This window comes from Trifolium pratense, linkage group LG3 (genome assembly GCF_020283565.1).
Source record: "Trifolium pratense cultivar HEN17-A07 linkage group LG3, ARS_RC_1.1, whole genome shotgun sequence".
NCBI classification, from domain to species: Eukaryota; Viridiplantae; Streptophyta; class Magnoliopsida; order Fabales; family Fabaceae; genus Trifolium; species Trifolium pratense.
The window spans coordinates 45,770,296-45,789,516 of record NC_060061.1 but is presented as its reverse complement, the minus strand read 5'-3'; the positions used below and the strand labels follow the sequence as shown (position 1 = coordinate 45,789,516).

The following is a 19,221-nucleotide window of genomic DNA, read 5'->3' as shown; positions in this document are numbered from 1 at the left end:
GCGCCAATGGCCGACTCCTTTGTTCGCTTTGATGGAAGATTTTTAAATGACTTAAAAAAATTATCACTGAAAAGAACCTGCACAATTGTTGAAGGAGGTATATAAGCCTGTTGTTAATACCTTCTAGCACCAACTCCTTAAAATGCAATAGCACTACAAGGGAATAGCAGTAAATGCAAAGACAAAATTTCGGTGCAAAGTAAACATTAATACTCAAAAATAGAAAAATAAAGAGACCTACATAGCAGTATGACAAAATATGCGATTCAAATACCTTCCATATAGAGCTTTTAAAAATGTCACTATTGGCATTAAGCAAATCATCAAGTTGATCCAGCTCATTCTTGGTATTCAAGATAGCTTTAGTTAAATTCGGATCTTCACCCGCATTAAAGAAACATTTACGTTTTTTAGCATCCGCCAGCAAATCATTCCAGATACTTTTCTCATTTACGAGAGCACTCTCATTACCCAATATCCATAGACAATACCTGTTAAATAAAAACGCAACAACATTGATGCAAACATTTTTTGAACAAAAACAAATGTAATTGTAACCGTACACGTATGTTTTACTTGGCCCTAGTAAGAGCAACCATAGTGCTCTTGTCGTTATTGGAGCCAAATGAAGCACTGCATTCAGTTCCAGCAGTTGAAAATATGACTATGTCCTCCTCTCCACCCTGAAAACCATCAATTGTTTTCACCTTCACCTTGAAACCTCCATGTTTATCATACTTCTGTCCCAACGTATCCTGAATTGCGGCAACTTGGGAAGCATAGAGAGACACTACACCTATGCCGAGGTGCTCTTGTTTGAGCCAACTCATTCTTTGGTTTTAGGTGTCATTTTGAAATTCTTTGGTTTTAGGTGTCATTTTGAAATTCTCTAAATTTAACTTGAACAAAATACTTCATAAATTTCCATCATTTTGAAAATTTAATAAAAATTATATTGTTTAAATATATTTCTGCTGGAAAAAAATTTAATAAAACGGAAAACAAATGATTATGTTTAACAAATTTAACAAAAATACTCTTGATCAACTATGGACCAAACAATTCAGCACTTTTGATTATGTTGTAATTGGTGGTGGAAAATGGTTTCTCAAGTCTTCAATATATCATGAAACTACAAACTTGTGAATAGCTACTTAAAGCTTTAGCTTCCTATTGTATAAACACTATAAGCAGAACAATACCATTTGAAACTACAAACTTTTCTTCTTTTTCAATACACTAGAATATCGACCCGTGCGGTGCACGGGTCTGATTAGTTGTAAGATATTTAATGATTAAATAAGATATGATAATTCCAATAATGTAAGGTATATGAAAAAAGTTGAGTAACATTAAACGATAGTTCAACAATAATTTTGGATAAATATTCATATAAAGAAAATTATGTTATATTACGGAAGACTTCCTTATAGACCACATTCAAAGTCTTAGTCGTATCTTCACTGTCGTCATCGATGATCAATATTTTTAATCCTTTTCTAGAAGTAACTCTTGAAATTGGAAAGAACCGAAGAAGCCTCATGTTTTTACTCAATCTTAAAACTTCACAAAAATTCCAAAGAACCGAAGAATTAATAGTCGCATGAACAACTTCTGGCCTTGTACCTTTGGGTATTATTGGTAGAATTTGTCTAAAATCTCCGACAAAAACAACAACTTTTCCACCGAAGGGAATGTGTTTACTTTTTTCATCAACGGACTTGAGAATATCTTTTAAAGTTCGATCAACAACTTCGAAACAGTGTTTGTGCATCATTGGTACTTCATCCCATATAATGAGCTTTGCTTTTTGTATTAATAGCGCCAAAGGGCTTTTAGGAACTATGATACATGTTGAAAACTCGTCAACATTTAGTGGAATGCAAAACCTTGAATGTGTTGTTCTACCACCAGGTATAAGCAATGCAGCGATCCCACTTGAGGCAACTGTTAAAACAATCTCACCTTTTGAGCGTAATGCGGCTGACATGGCCCTCCAGATAAATGTCTTCTCTGTAACGCCATAACCATAAAGAAAATACACACCAAGTTTGTTTTTGTTAACTCTTGTCATGATTGTGTCATATACTATATGTTGCTCTGAAGTCATACTTGACATCAATCTAACATGTTCCTCAGCTAATGGTTGTTTATTATAATTCAATTCGTCGTGTATTCAACTATTTTGTATATCAGGAACTAATGATGTGTCTGCTCTTGGCATTGGAGGATAATCTTTTAAACTCTTCCCACAACTACGTAACATCATCTCAATATCTGCTAGTGCATATTGTATCAATTGATCATCGGTTAATATTAAATCTGCAATGTTAAAATCAAAATAATGAATGTGATTAGTGACATGACTATGGTTGTGTTTGGTTGCAAACAAAAATTGATTTAACAGAATTGAGTTTGATAGATTTGATTTTGGTTAAAAGTGAGTTAAATAGAATTGATTTATGTTTGGATACATTAACGTAAAAATAAAGGGTTTTTATAAAAAATATCAATTCTTTTTCCATTATTTTTTTTTGACAAAATTCATTTTCCAATTTTAAAAAACTACAATTTAATAAACTGCATAATAAATAATTTAAAAAGTGATATAAGCATTACATGAGACATTGAAATGTGAAAGATGTTTTTTTTTTTAATACATTTCAATATTGTTGAAGGTGTTATAGTATGAGAATATATATATATATATATATATATATATATATATATATATATATATATATATATATATATATATATATATATCTTTCTAAATCAAACGTGATAAATTAGGGTTTAGGGTTTGCTTGTGTCTACAAGCTTATAATATAAAAGATTACAATCTCGGTCCACCACAAAAAGAGGTCTATTCCCGACCGAACCTTCCTTAAAAAATCAATAAATTATATTGTTTCTCTTAATTTAAACTTTTGAAATATTGTTTCAGAAATATATTTATATTATATTGTTTAAATTATATTGTTTAAATATATTTCTGCTGGAAAAAAATTTAATAAAAATATATTTCTGAAACAATTATAAGAAACAATATAATTTTTTCTGGAAAAAAAGGTCAACAAATTTAATAATAATAATAATAATAATAATAATAATATGTAATGATGTTGATTGATGTATTCTACCAATTTAAACGAATGAATATCGTTGTTTGTTAGTTAAAAAAAAAACCCTAGTGACTAGACTCGTTTTTTTTAAATGTGGAGCATTATGGATGAAATTCTGAATTCGAATTGACTACCGCTGATGAGAGTCCTTACAACACCGATTCAGTTGTACTTACGAGACCGTTTAAATTTAAAATATGTAAAAATAAATTGTTCCCGTAAACGATGAAATAATTTGTGAAAAGATACATAACCATCAAAAATTCATCCTCGTCATTTATTCATAATTTTATCTCTCATTTTCTCTCATAATTGACGCAACAATTGGGAGAAAAAAAAAACTCAGAGAAACACAATGGAGAGAATCCATTTCCACATGTGATTGTACACAAAATATACACAATAATTAACTTGTTAACACATTGATCATATCACCAATTTATATGTATCTAAATGTGAGCAGAAGAAACAAGACAATATCCAAAAATTAAAGTATCCCTTTCTCTCCACGCATGTTATCCCTAATCACTTCCTCGCCTTTCTTCAAATTTGTAAGGTTTAAATCTATAACTGTTTTCTGAATTTGATTTTCTATTTTATTTTTGTACGGTGTCCGTTAATGTTAATCTAGGCGTTTCGTTGAATATCATCCCTTTCATGTTTCTTTCAAGCTTTTCAACCATATAAATTTGTATATATATTTTTCTTAATAAAAATCATTTATTATAATTTATAAAGATGTGATTTCTCTTTCCTCTATATTTATTTTATTTCATCCCATTCAATTTTTTTCTATATCCAATATATAATTTTTCTTAATAAAAATCAATTATTAAGGACATAAAAAGATATTTTACGAATATTAATCGTATGTGCTTTTTCTTTCCTCATTGCTACTATGGTTGATAAAAATAGTAAAACTCAATTTTTTTATTTGATCCACATTCAATTTTTTTTTTACAAATCTAATATATTTTTTCCTGATAAAAAATCTATTATTAAGGACATATAAAGATATAGAACAAATATTAATCTACAACGGATCTCAAACAAAGTGTATATTAGCTAATTTGTAAACTATTTATCTAAATTCATCTTTGAACTGAATATATTATCTTTTTTATCATCACTATATTTTGAATTCTTTTTAATTTTTTCACTTTTTATTTTGAAATTTTTATTATATTACTTTTTATATAATATATGAAAATCTACAAAAATCCGTGCTATCGCACGGGTTGGCGTCTAGTTATCAAGAAAACCACAAAGTTGTTAGTCGGAACAAAGTTGCACTCTCGTAATTCAGTTGATACTCCGCAATACTCAATTGTGTCCTATAAATATAAATAAATGGTTTGTGTTAGATTTTGTATTGAATATTCCACCCCACTATCTCTCCATTATTATATTTTTGCTCAAATCTCATTTCCCACTTTTGGTAATCTTTGATTCTTAATATGTTTTATTTTTTTTTTCTATGTTCTCTCTCTTTTTTTTAACAGCATTGCTATATATCGCGAAACTAAATTCACGAATATTTCACGAGCGTGCTTTTATCACTACCTCAAATACTAATTACTACTAAGTCATGTAATTTCATTAGATAATTCACTTGTTCAATTTGATTACTTAAAGCAACTATTTAGTTTTATAATTTTAGTTTTTATTTTAAAATAAAAGATGATGACAATTAATGATTGCCGATTATTACCACACCACTTGCATGCCATTAAACGTGTCCTCATGCATGTCTCCTTTGCTTCCACTTCCAGCCTCACACTAAAAATAAATATTTTCACTACCAAAATTTGGTTTTGAATGTTAATAATTTAATAGAAAATTGGTCTAAGTTAGGGGTGTAGTAGTTTTCAATGTTTATAAGTGATAATTTGGTACATATTTAATATTTATTAAATAAGATATCTAATTTTAATTAATATTTTTTGTCGAGTAACTTAGTAGTTGGATTGTACCCAAAAAAAACTTAGTAGTTAGAAATTTCACTCATGAGGTGAATAAGTGGGGTGTCCGAAATTTTAACCATGCATATATAATATGATATCCCTACTCAGGACCAGTCCTGATTATTTGAAGGTCATATTTAAATACTAAAAATGGACCCCGAGTATAAAAACACAAAATTTTAGAGATTAATTTAGGACAAAATTGATATTTTAAGAGGTTAATGTAAGAGATACGTGTATTTCCATGTCACCTTTGATTATAATATTAATACTTTCATCATGAAAGAGACTTTTTTTATAATTAATCAAGTTATATTGAAGGTATTATGTACTTTATGAGTTGCAGTGGTGATTCAAAAGTATGTTGATCAGTTTATTTCAAGTGCCGCCTTTCTTCGTGAGGCATTCGTGAAATTTCTTTCGCTATAATAAGCATTTTCCTTTTTTTAATTGAATAGTACAACTAGTATTGTTCAAACGAGGATGTGTTGTTGAGTAGTCAACAACAACAAAAATAGTTACTACCAGCTAGGATCATGCAACGGCTGGACTGTGAGTGTATATGAATCAAAAACTGAGAATTTATTTAAGGACAAAAACTTAAATGCATTTTTTTATTATATGTTTTTGGTATAATTCTTAACATAAAATTTACTTTTCGAGGATATAACAGACTTTGAGGAAATTACCGATGAACGTATGTTCTCAGGTTATGGCAGCTATTGATGAGATTGATTCAAATCCCGTGTGATCATGTTTTCTAACTTGTGGGGACGCTAATTTGGAATAGACTGCAGCAGACGTTCAAGTCCAGATTGAAAAATTATTCTCAGATTTTAGCATTGTACTGTTTTTATCATTTTTATTTGGTTAAAGCATTGTTTGCATATAAGAACTTGTTTGTTTTCTTGAATGATTTATCTTAATACAATGAGTATGTTTGTCTTGAAGAAATTCATTCGTTTCACTTGTATTTGTTTTCAATTAAATTATTTTTCTGCATTATGATACCAAATTCTACCAATCTTCTTGCTTAGGCGGAAAATGGAGGGAGGATGACGATAAAAAACGCAAAAATCTTTGATTGTGTGCTTTTGAATAAAACCCCATTGATGATGTACAGGTATTGTTTCAAATTTCAAACACCGGAGATATAAGGAAGATAATCTCTTGTTAACCATTTTTGAGCCTTGAAGTAGGAGTTTCTTTTCTATACAAAAAAACCTTACATTTAACCCGGGGCAGGGTAGTCTTCCGTTGATTTGACCGAGTGTTCAGATTTTAAAAAGAAATGTGCCTATGAGGATCAATCACGATGGTTATCCTTCACTCTTCAGGAAGTAGAAAATATGTGAAACCACAATGGTGATCCCTTATCCATCAAAGGACGAGCCAGTCATCACTTCTCAATATATATATAATGTCGATTAGGGAGAGTTAACTGTTAGATGAGTCACCCCAATGGGAAAAGGCCATCACTAAGAGGAGAGAGCTATCGACAAGTTATGGAATTCCTAATTGAAGGTGATGATGTGTTTTTCGAATTGGGGAGAGAAAAACTATCCGTTAAATGAAGCTGCCCTAAGTGAGAGGCCACTCTTAGGAGAAAGGAGCTATATCAACGAAGACATCTCTCAATTTTCTCACAACGATTTCTTGTCACTTTATTGAATTTCTAGTATATAAGAGAAAAGTTGCACTAATTTGTTCATTCACTCACTCCTTCATTAAAAATTTAAATCCCAAATTATCAACAACTTTTAACCCAAATTCAGATAAACTTTTAACCCAAATCCAAATTCCAAGTTATCTTGAATCCAAATCCCAAAAAACTTTTCTACTCTCTTTTAAAGAAGATGAAGATTTATTTAAAGAAGATGAAGATACGAAGAAATTGATGAAGATGATGAACATATTCATCCAAATTATGAGTTTTATTTAATTTTAATATAAAAAGTATTTTAAAAAATAAAATTCAGCATTTTTTTTATAAAATGATGAGAAAAATGGTTTATATGTGAATGTTATAAAAGATAAATGATCTAAATGGAAAAAAAATAAAATAAAGGATTAAAATGTTAAAAATAAATAAGATAAAAGACCAAAGTGTTACCAAAAAAATAAAGGACCAAAGCGTTACAAAAAAATAAGATAAAGGATCTGGAGTGTAATTTTGCCTATTTTTAAAAATGATTATTTATTTAAAAAGTTCAATTTTTTTTTTTGTAGAAGGTCCACTACGTGGTAAAAGACTTTATGTTGGTGAAATAATTCAAATCAATCCATTGAATTCAAAAATAGAATTTCCTAATTAGTTAATTAAAATATAAACTCCTATTTACTTTGAAAAAAAATATTTATCAATAAACTTCTAAAGAAACGTAAACTATTATTTCCTCATCAGGCAATTTCACCACTCTGACATCAAGTTTGTTAGTCCATAATGTGATGAGTTTAATTATGATACATTGTTACCGTAAAAACTTTTGCACTATCAACAAATCACAACCATTCATATTTGAGACTTTAGAAGTAATTGTGATTAAAATCAACCATGATTCAATGATATAATGGTTTTGATCGATTGATGGTGTAAATTATTTTTACACTTGATAGTATAAATCAATTAATGTCATAATCCATCTACCATAATTGATGCACACCCTCTAATTAGGAAATTTACATATTTTCCTTATAACAATTGAACTCAATCAATATACAAATAATTCACATATATTTTAGTTAAGGTACAATCAATCTTACAGCAACTGAATATTTTAGTTGCTACTTTTTACTCTATGAAAGAAAATGTAAAGCTAAAATAAGAGTCTTATATACATAAGTTCCTTCCCCTGGAAACTATAGAGAAAAAGGAATATGGACTGAGTGTAAAATAATTTTACAATGTCAACCAATAACAACCATGTTTTCTGTCATGTCACCTCACTTCATCCCACTTTCTTGATATGACATGACAAATTGATAGTTTTTTACTGGATGATCGTGTAAAACTATTTTACACGGTCACTACATCCCATTAAACTCAACTATATCATGATGAGTGTAGATTTTCTAGTAAATCTTTACCCAACCTATATCACATTATTTGTGGTATATGGATCGGTAGGGTTACGATTTACAAGCATAGTCCTGTGTTAGCATAGTTAGAATATGCATTGTCATATTCCGTTACCTTGTATCTTCGTGAATCTAGAATCCATTTGTTCTGAACTTCCATGCTTCCCTTCAATTTTTCTTACAACATTAAACGAAGAAAGCTGTCAGTCTCTAACTGCGATCAAGTTCTCGTTTAAAGATACTCCCACGATGCTGCAGCATGGTTCATATTCTCAATATTCGCTTTAACTTGTAAACCTGTAAAGGTAGAACAGAATTCCTTATCCATTAGTCCTGACAAGCATAAATAGTGAATAATACATCCTTAAAAAGTTATATGTATTAGGCCGTTCAAAAAACGATGCAATAAATAAGGCCGTTCAAAAAATATTGATATGATTTTTTTTTTCCCTTATTGGTGATAGTTGTTGATACTGAAAAATGGGCCAGTTAAAACTTGGATGAACAAATTAAACTTCGATATATTTCAAGGCTTTGTTTAAGTGACTTTGTTGATCTACGAAACATTGGGAAGTAAGCAAAATATAACATAAGAAACAAACTATCAACCTGAGCAGTTCTGGTAGGGAGTTGCACCTCTATGCAGTTTCGATGCCCATCGACTCTGTCAACACATGTTATACACATCAAAATACGATAAGTCAAAAACAGAAAGCACAAATTGATACAATCAGAGAGGAGAAGAGATTCAAGAAACAAGGCAGATTCAAGAAACAAGGCTACCTTCTGCTTATAGTTCTTTGAAAATATTGGTCTTCTTTAAGGATCCCTTGACCAGCATACTTTATTTCATCCGTGTTCAGAATAAGCTGTACCATCAAAATGTGCTGACAAAGTTAGTTACCCTTCAACAGGCCTAAAACCAAATGCTAAAGGTTCGAATTTACATAGGTAAACAGTCCAATGAGGGGAAAAGAACATAAAATACATGTTAAGTTTTACATTTAATTATGAACTGATACTCACTTGATACTCCCCGGCTTCTTCTACACCTACTGCATAGCTATCATAAGACTCTGTTGGATGAAAATTGAAAATGAAGAGAAGCGGGCCTCTGACGTAAGATATGACCTGCAAATAACGAAAGAGTCAAGTTCTACTATGTATATAAACAAACATATAAGCTTACCTACTGACATAAGCACTTGTGAGACTGTTTAGGAAAGTTTACAGGAAAAATTTATGGACATGTCCATAAATTGTTTTTAGCTTATTTCCATAAGCTCTTCAAGATTGCTTATGAGAATAGCTTACGATTTATATGAAAACTGTCTGATTTTATTTTATCTTTTGTTGTAGAAATATTTATTCATAAGCACTTTTTTTATAAGCGCTTAATTAAGTTGTTTATCCAAATAGTCTTAGTATACAGATGATCTGTCAATTATTACGGTAAAAACTGATGAGGAAGTAAAAGCCTCCAATTATTTAAAAGGAAAGGACTGAAAAATAAGTTGATGTACCATTGAACTGTCATTGACATGGTGAAAGATTGGAAAAACACGAGAGAGCACTCTCTCCTTCTCATCCAGCTTCATCAAATCCTGAAAAGAATAAGAAAAGTAACCTCAAAATCTCCATTTGCTTACGGGCCAGTTACAAACATAAAGTCTGAACGGAAGCTTAAGTCAAATATATGATTACTAAATAGTTAAGATTTAATTAAACAATTTGCCAGCAGTGCACTGCTTATGAATAAACAATTATTAGCAAAAAGAACACTAACGAATGCATTCATAGATTGGTCATTTCAGCATCCAATTACTTTCCACCAAGGTGAGTCATAACTAGTGAGCAAGAATACAACTATCACAAAAGAGATCAAATTAATTACCTTATCAAAGGTAAATAAATCACGGTGAATTCCATCTTTTTCCAAAAGATCCCACTGACGATTAGCAAGCGAATATGAGAAGTCGTTGCTCGATGTTGGAAACTCAACACTCTAGACAGGTAAAACATTATCAGTCACAAGCGAATATGAGTAATTGTGCATATTTAAGAGGAGTAGCCCTAACCTTTGGATGCCCAAATTCATTGCCCATGAAGTTCATATAGGCACGACCACCAATTGTTAACGTGATCAATCTGATCATCTGGTGCAAAAGTCAATAAAATTTATAAAAATGACCAGAAAAAGGAAAATCCACCTAAATGTTATCAGCCTAAGCATGCTATTATTCGGTGATCTTTTACGTTCTATTTAAGTATTTATTTACAATGCAAGGATATGTGAGATATAGAAAGCAGGAAGAAATTTGGGGAAAAAGAAATCAAAACCAGAACCCACAAAATTATTTATACCAAGGGGCTATTTGATCTGTTTTATTTGAGCTTATCTACTAGCATAAGCACTTGACAGAATGTTTGGGAGAGCTTATGGGAACAACTTATTACATGTGAATAAGTTGTTATCAGCTTATTTTCATTTGCTATATGTTAAGAAGTCCCACATCGGATGTGAGTTGGCCTGGGCATGAGTTTATAAGTAAGAGGCAATCCTCATCTTACAAGCCGGTTTTGTAGGGTTGAGTTAGGCTCAACTCTCAATTCTAAGATGGTATCAGAACCTCTCCAAGATACGTTGGGCCCCACTATTGGGCCACCCACCATTTATATCCATGCACCAAGCCCAATAATGTTGGGCGTGACCAGGTGTTAAGAAGTCTCACATCGAAGGTGAGTTGGCATGGGAATGAGTTTATAAGAGGCAATCCTCACCTTATATGATAAATGTTTATGCTATAAGCGGTTAGGTAAGTTGTTTAATCGAATAGGGCGTAATTATCCATAATATAACAGCTATGTTTAACAGCTTTAGAGAGAGCGTGAAGACTAAACAAAACTTTGAACACAAATTTCTAATATCTTGTCTTCACTCTTCACATCTAAATTGAAAAACGGTGGAAATTAGTTAATAGCATACTTTATGTAATGAAGATCCCCTCAATAAAGATTCCTTGTAGTTTTCTGAATGCTCATCAACTTCACCAAACAATATTTCTGCAAATGACCGCCTTCCGGATATAGACTGGCAGCAACATAAGAAAAAGTTAGATACATACACAATGATACCTTAAAAATAAACCTCACAGTAGTCTCTCTTGGCACGTCTTGTGCTGAGAAGGCTTGTTTGTTTATATATATATAAACCTCAGTTCTTCAATAAATTGAAAAAAGGGTGAGTTACCTGGTTGTGATTTTCTGCATATAAGAGCATCTTATCCGCATTTTCCTTTTTAGAAACTAATGTGTTAACAATCTGCAGCATGAGATGCAACAGCAAATAATATAATTTAATTTAAAAAATTTGAGTAATACTAATGGCACCAAAAATAAACATTTAATAACAAAATGATCAATTTTACTCGAGTACGACCTTAGTCATGCTCCATTCATGGTCAGGAACAGTCTCAAGAAAAGTTGACCACATCTCAGGTGCAGAAAGGTTGACATAGTAATCAAATCCAAGTCCACCTTGAGAAGTTGGCTCACATAATCCAGGATAATATGTTGCCTGTCAATAACGGATACGCATATTATACACAAAACAAGGTGAAGATCAAGAAATAATTACGAGTTAATTAATATTTGAAGTTCAATATAAATGACATTATTCTATTAACTTTCAAAGAAGTACTATAATATGCACATAAGTATTGAAATAAATGAAAAGAACATGAAAGCTTACATCTTCGGCTATTGTGACAATATTTGGGTAAAGAACATGTAGTATTTCATTGGCCATGATAAGATATAATAGTGCTTCCCTGTCAACATATTGGTTGCTGTACCTGAATGCAAGTAGAATTTGTAATCAATGGAATTTCCAAAGTCATTGTGTTTGACATTTCGAAAAGCGTTCTAATAATGCTATTCAGTATAGTAGTTACTTCAAATACTAAACATTTAAAGCTCTGCACTATTGTGAGAATATTAATTTCTAAAAAGTTGAAGATGAAATGGAAAACCTTAAAGAATCTTTTTAAAGGACAAAAATATATCATAGATGCTATCAGAATAGTATTAGGATTCAAGCCATGGTTCGGAAACCAAAAACCTTTATTAAAGCCAACAAAATCTCAAATATACAAATAATGTTAATATATAAGAAGCAATAAAGTTTCGAAATGGCCATACTCCTCCAAGTCACCAGTAAATGAAGCAAAACCGTTGTGAGTATATATCATAGAAGAAAGTGAATGGAACTGGTAACCATCAATTTGATACTCCTCAATCCACCTGTCCAAACATCATATAATGAGAAATTTAGCATTAACAAACACAAAAACAAAATATAAAAATCAAATTTATGTTCAATAAAATGATAGTAGACCAATAAGGTGGAAAGGTAATGGCTCAAAGAGGCGATTATAAATTATAACTATTAGTATACAGTGTTTTTGGTTTGCAATTGCATATACCAGCTCAAGTTTGATAGAAGGAAATGAAGAACATCGAGGTCGCCATATTTGAACATTCTGGTTCCCCAGAACTTGTGTTGCCCCCTTTTACCTATTCAAAAAGTCAAACCACAATTGTCATTGTATTAGAATAAAGTTCAGAGTAGAAACATTCAATACAACACCCTCCTTTTCTAAGGAACCAAGAGACTCGTCAAACAAAGACGTAATGAAAAATAAGCAAAGTTCATCACATAGTCTTGAATGAATGAAAATAATGAAAATTGCATGTGTGACTAAATAAAGAGGTTCCAGCAGCATGAACAGATACCAGAATGAAAAAAACAGTCATTAGATCCATCGAACAATGATAATCCAACCATCTCATCTGCAGCAGCATATGAATGGACAATTTCCATGAAGACAAGCAGTCCTAGTCCTGTGCCGCCAAAAGCAGAGTTAGCAAAATAGTCTGTTTCCCTCACAAAGATGAAGATAGAGCAGAAATTATGTTGTGCTTGGAAAAAATTGCAGCCACCAAGGATTGGAGTTATTAACACACACAAAACAAGATTAGAAGTTCTTTTATTGTGTGTGTTAAGATTCAGCACACACATAAAAGAGACACAAAATCGACATGATTCAGCACTTCATGCTTATATCCACAAAAATGTTCTAATAAAATGATTATTACCCCATACAAGTTGTATGAAACATGAATCTCATCCCAAGACTTCTTTGAACAATGGATATTAATTATATTTAAATCTCACATTTCCAAGACTTTTCGAAATTACAATCTACTTCTAAAGATGAATGTGAGCTTCTCAATAGTTAAAATAATAATCCCAAAATTAACAATTTGGATTGCTTTTCCCAAAAATTATAATTTTTTTTAGCCTATAATGAAAAACAGGAAAAAGTTGTACTGATGCACTTACAGTTTCTGACTAAACTTGTTTTTCCTTTATTGGCGCCTTTTAATACTCAAGTAATGCAACAAGTATAATCTTTCTGTCTAGAATTTTCAATACTAAGAGTTGCGATTAAATTTCTAGTCATCATAAATGTCTACTCACCATGTGCCTCATCAACTAATCGCTTGAAGTCATCTGGAGTGCCATATCGACTACTAGTGGCATAAAAATTGGTAACCTGCAACAATCAGATAGGAGTTTTAGCATGTTCCTAACTAACTTAAAATAGTGAACTTTTGATCCATGCATTGTCAGAACTCATAACTGATTTGTTGTGACAAATGAGAATGTCATCAAAGGTCAGAGTTCCAATATGATGTAACCAATAAAAAACATAATACTTAAGCAGAACATGTAAGGAATGCATGTGCATATAGTTTGTAGTTTATAACATGACTTACAAGATAAATCATGTATGCCTTTTACAATATGGATTGTGAATTTGTGATACGGATTGAACCTAACTCAACCTAAAAACCATGGCTCAAAGGAAATGATTGCCCAATCCTATATAACTATATAATCCCTCAAACCAGGTTCATTATGCCTGATTTGGGACTCCAAGTTGGGTTCATGAAGCCCTCCTTGCACATGGAAATTATTAATTTATTAGGTATATTTGGAAGTTCTCCATATTCCCCAATTCAAAATTCAATAATGACCAACATTTTTACACGAACCTAGAACAGAAGCCTAGCGTTCAGGTTTACACCATGATACTAAGACCGCTAAATCTCCAGATATATGGTCCTTTTTGGATTGGCTTATTTTTGAGCTTATGTAAAACAGCTTATGCAAATAAATAAGCTTTTATGCATTATTATAAATTTTTCAAGATAGTTTATGAGAAAATAGCTAATAAAAATATAATTTTTGTTAGTAAAAACTAAAAACTTATAAATTAACACAACTTTATTTATTTGCATAAGCTATTTTCATAAGCTCAAAAATAGGCTGAATCCAAACGGAATCACATAAAGAAATTCTAAATGAACTTTATCAAGATATAATTAGTCATAAAATTGATTATGAATTACAACAACTTTTTAACTTACTCTGTAACCAACAGTAAAATAATCCTTGTGTTCAACAACTCCAATCAACTGGATTGCATTGTATCCAGCTTTTTTTATGTAAGGAAGAACCTGCATTTTGTAAATAATAAAAATTCAAGGGGGTGGTTATACACAAAAGACATGTATAATGGCTTGACTATAAACTTCAGGTCCAAAATTAGAGAAACCTTGTCTGTGAAATCATTGAATGAAGATATTTTTGGCTCAGATCCACTAATTCCAATATGAGCTTCATATATCCGCAATGACTTCGGTACTTTGGGGCTTTTGTTTTTCCATTTGTATGCATCTTCTGGAGGCGGTTCCCAGTGGATTGCATAAGCTTGTCTTCCATCTAATTCTGAAAGCATAACAATCGGATAACACAGAATCAATAAAAAATACAAAACAATTAATTAATTAATCAACAAATCTTAACAAGGTTTACCAGGCTGCACATATGTAGCCCAAGCAGGTACTCGCTCCAACGGTCCATTTGGAGTGTTAAAGTAAACCCTATACTTGCTGCCATGAGGAATGCCAGGCATATACTTTTTCAACCACGCTTTCCTTCCTTTACGTGTCTCAAGCCAGTATGCTATTGGAGGTTTCAGCGCACGAATTCTCTCATGCCATTCTGGATCAACTTTCACATTAAATATGTCGTAATTCTTGCCTTTGTCAATCACGGCATAAGGGGAAGGTCCATTTTTTGCTGCCCATTCCTTATATCTTGTTTCTGCATCCTGTATGTCTCCTAACTCCTCAATGGTTTGAGGCCCATTAGGACCAAACATCTGCTCGTACAACTTAGCTGGAACTTCAAAATGGTTTTTCAGGTAACGATCTTCCCCTGGTTGCCAGTATTCGTCGTTTGCTTTCTTAAAGAGCTCTTCAACGGTGACTCCACTATCACCTTTATCATAATCATCTACATAGTTATACTGCTGAAAGTATAGTTCATCTGGCTCTTCTCCCTCTCTTAGCTTATCTTCAAGAATAATAAACCAGTATCCATAATCATCGTGACCAAAGTAATGCTCTCTTGCACAATTTTCTGTAGCTGACCAATCATTGAAGTCAGCAGTAATTGCACAATAACGAGCCCCTGCATTTACATGCTTCTTAATATGACACGAAATGAACGAGAATAAATTCAATCAACAGATTACTTTGGGCTGAAACTTGCAAAAATAACTATTGAAGTTGTGGAATTTTAGATTAAATGAGAGAAAATAATAAGAACTTTGAATATTATTGTTAAAAACTTGGTACAAAAGACTAAACACTAATCCCTATTTACTCGAGAGAAAATCATGAAACATATAACAATAATAAGTAAGAGATATGTTGATATTATTTTGGAATATCTTGGTTTATCCCTTAGGATCAGTTCTCAATCTTAGCGTATCTTAGATTATTTTCTAAAAGTAACTACATCATTGTATCAATTTCATTGTGAGGTCCAAAATGTTGGTGGCTAGTAGCAAACTGGCAATAGTTCTATTTTGTTGAACAAAAACTGGCTATTGGTTGACATAGGTTTTCAAATAAATATTAGGTAACAAATATAAGTAGGTATTGCTTCGACATAAAAGACCTTGCCTCAGAAGAGCAGAGAAAAATTCAAATTTAGAAGCATCCACAACATCTATATCATAAGTATTGATTTGTCAAATATTTACACTGGTGCAAGAAAAACTCGGGATGTTGAAAACTAACAAGAGCTAAGGTACAATTCTTGCCGGAAATAGACAAAATAAAACCATTAATTCGATATTTGAGACATGAAAACCAGACAGACCCTAAAAGAATCCTTGGGAGAATGTCAAACCTGGAGCCCATTCCATATAATCAACCCGATGTTCTGGATGACGATGCATACCCAATAACTCAAACCTGAACAGACATAACAAAGAAGAATGAAATGCAACTCAAAGGAACCTCATAATCTTTACAAGCACAACTTTGTCAAATAAATCTGGAAAATTGGATCAGTAGTTTTAAATACCATAATTTCATAACATCAATAGTTTCAAAAACATATAGGATATAAAACACGCCTTAGCTTAAATGTTTAAGTCAATGCCACATAGTAGAACTAACCCAGAAGCCATAATCTTGAAGTTCATGTGCCGTTTCAAAATTTCATCTTTCAGGTCCTTCAACGCTTTATGCCTACAAAACAAACAAAAACTAACATCTTAAAATTCCTTGCATCAAATTTCCAACACACCAATAAACAAAAATAGTACATGACATAGCTATATAATTCACTAGAACAAGAAAATTAAAAACTACCAACTATTTTTGTTTATATTTTAGGACCTTTTTATGTGAATTATTTATCCTTCAATCAGAGTGTTCATGTTCAAGGACAACAGAGCAACAAGGTAGAACCTCTTTCCAAGGAATTTATTTCTCACAAGGAATCAAACCCGACTTTTTACTATGACATATCCTCATAAACATTCTGGTGACTTGCATACCTGGTAGCATGCTTTCGCTACCTAAATATTTGAACATAGCTGTGAAATTAATCCCTTAATGCCTATTATGCCAGTCACATTAATCCTCAAGATTTATGATTTATCACATGATGACTAATTTGGCCAAAGAAATGCACATTGACAAACCTTAAGCAAAATTCTCATCATTCAGTATTATTAAGAACATTGCTACATGACAGTAATTTGACTAGTTACTCGGAAAACTACACTTTCAGTTTGTACGGTAGTTTTAAATTGCAGTCTGCATCCTCAGCTGCGCCTGTAAATGCAACATGATGGTTTTTGAGGTCTCTCCAATCCCATCCCATCGCAATTACAATTACAACCGCAGTTGCCCAAATTTTACTGCAATATAAGGGTTTGTAACCGAAACAGCAATGTAAAACCATTTGTACTATTCTTACATCCCCAAGGGACTTCTTTTATTTCTTTTTTTTTTTGGTGCATAGACGAAATGGCAAGCCATTGGAAACTCACACACACAAAGTGGAGGGACCGGGGCTCGAACCCCGGTCATGACATCCGACCTACCAATTTCGGCATTTCTGTCGGTTGAGCTAGGATTTGTGGACCCCAAGGGCCTTCTTTATTTTAAGAAATTACACATAACTACCCTTTTGTGAGTTCCAAATCAGTGTAACTTCAACATGGAAATGAAGGAAGGGCAATTACAACTACTAAAGACTCCAACTTTTTGTCCCAGTAAGGTTAACTCAATCGGTAGCTACTAATTCTTTACTTCTCAACACTTATATGTCTGAGTCTAGCAAATAGACTACTAGACCAAAAAAAAAGACTCCAACTTTCTAAGAGAAACATAAAAATGGAACAAACCCAGAAAATCAAAACACAAATTCTACCAAAAACCAAGCAAATTTTTTTCATTTCAATCCAATTAACTTACCTTTCACGAAGAAACTGAGCAAATGCTTTATGAGAAATCCCACGTTTGACGAGAAATCCAACAGGGTCATAACCCTTTTCACCATCAGAATCAGTGTCATTTGTATTGAACTCTTTCTTCTTTTTCTGCTTCTTTTGGTGTTGTTGGGGGTTTTCTTGTGAACCAGAACATGCGGTTTTTAAGGTTGTTTTTCTGCGGGAAAAGGTAACGGTTTGGGGTTGTTGGAAATTTGAAGAAGTGGGTGTGGTTTGAATTTGATGGAAGAAGAAGATGTTGAGTGGAATTGAAAGTGTTGTTGTCATTGTTGTTTGAGAATGGATAAGGAAGAAATGGAAAATAGTGAAAACAGTAGCGAACAACGCGCTACTCAGTGTTGTGTTTGTGTTGGGTTCAAGAGAGGTTTTTGAGTCGACTCGGGACAACGTTTATCGAGTGTGGACAAAATCTATAAAATCTGTAGTTTTTGGTTTCACTTTACATTTTTTTTTTTTAATTTATTAGTAGAAATTTTACTACTAAGTGAATTAGTAGAGTGTTTAGATTTAAATTTCAACTCTTACGGTTTTTCACCACCGATTTAATCTGGCTCAGGGCAGGGGCGTCTCCGGGTTTTAGGAGGTTCTGTGCAAAATATAAAAGTGGCCCCTTAATATAAAAAATTTAATTTTTTTCTATAAAAAAAACTGTCGATTTAAATCGCGTATAATATAAAAAAATCATTTTTATTTTTGTAAACATATAGATTATCAATATTAAACCAATTACATTAAATCAAATGAGATAAGAAATACAAAATAATTATCTTTGTATATAACGTCAAAAAAGAATCTCCTAATCTAAGGTTAAATTTTATGCAAAGATAAAAATGGACTAAAACTATATTTACGAGTATAGCTAACTAATCTATTGATACTCGTATGATATTATAACAACATTAATAATATATAACTATTAGTTTAGGGCCAAAAAATTATCTATTAATATACATATGATATTTTATAAGTATAAATAATATATAAGTAATATTATAGGACCTCGAAATTTTGAACTGAGGCCCTCAAAATTTTGAGGCCCGATGCCGTCGCACGCCTCGCACATGTGTGCGAGCCGCCACTGGCTCAGGGGTCAGTTCTGGTATCAAGTGG

At 32.0% G+C, this 19,221-nt stretch overlaps 1 protein-coding gene across 1 annotated transcript; it reads right to left on the bottom strand.

Annotated features, from left to right (window-relative positions):
• Positions 1-7,756: 7,756 nt before the first annotated feature.
• On the bottom strand, positions 7,757-18,512 carry LOC123916193 (1,4-alpha-glucan-branching enzyme 3, chloroplastic/amyloplastic-like). The gene is made up of 21 exons (XM_045967580.1): positions 18,077-18,512; positions 16,769-16,840; positions 16,497-16,561; positions 15,111-15,770; positions 14,851-15,023; positions 14,663-14,752; positions 13,710-13,785; positions 12,962-13,069; positions 12,652-12,742; positions 12,368-12,469; positions 11,919-12,021; positions 11,607-11,744; positions 11,418-11,489; positions 11,154-11,258; positions 10,246-10,323; positions 10,062-10,172; positions 9,691-9,771; positions 9,194-9,298; positions 8,951-9,036; positions 8,777-8,831; positions 7,757-8,464 (listed from the first exon to the last, which is right to left on the bottom strand). The coding sequence occupies exons 1-21, from the start codon at positions 18,376-18,378 to the stop codon at positions 8,432-8,434; spliced, it is 2,706 nt and encodes a 901-aa protein (XP_045823536.1). The 5' UTR covers positions 18,379-18,512; the 3' UTR covers positions 7,757-8,431.
• Positions 18,513-19,221: the final 709 nt, after the last annotated feature.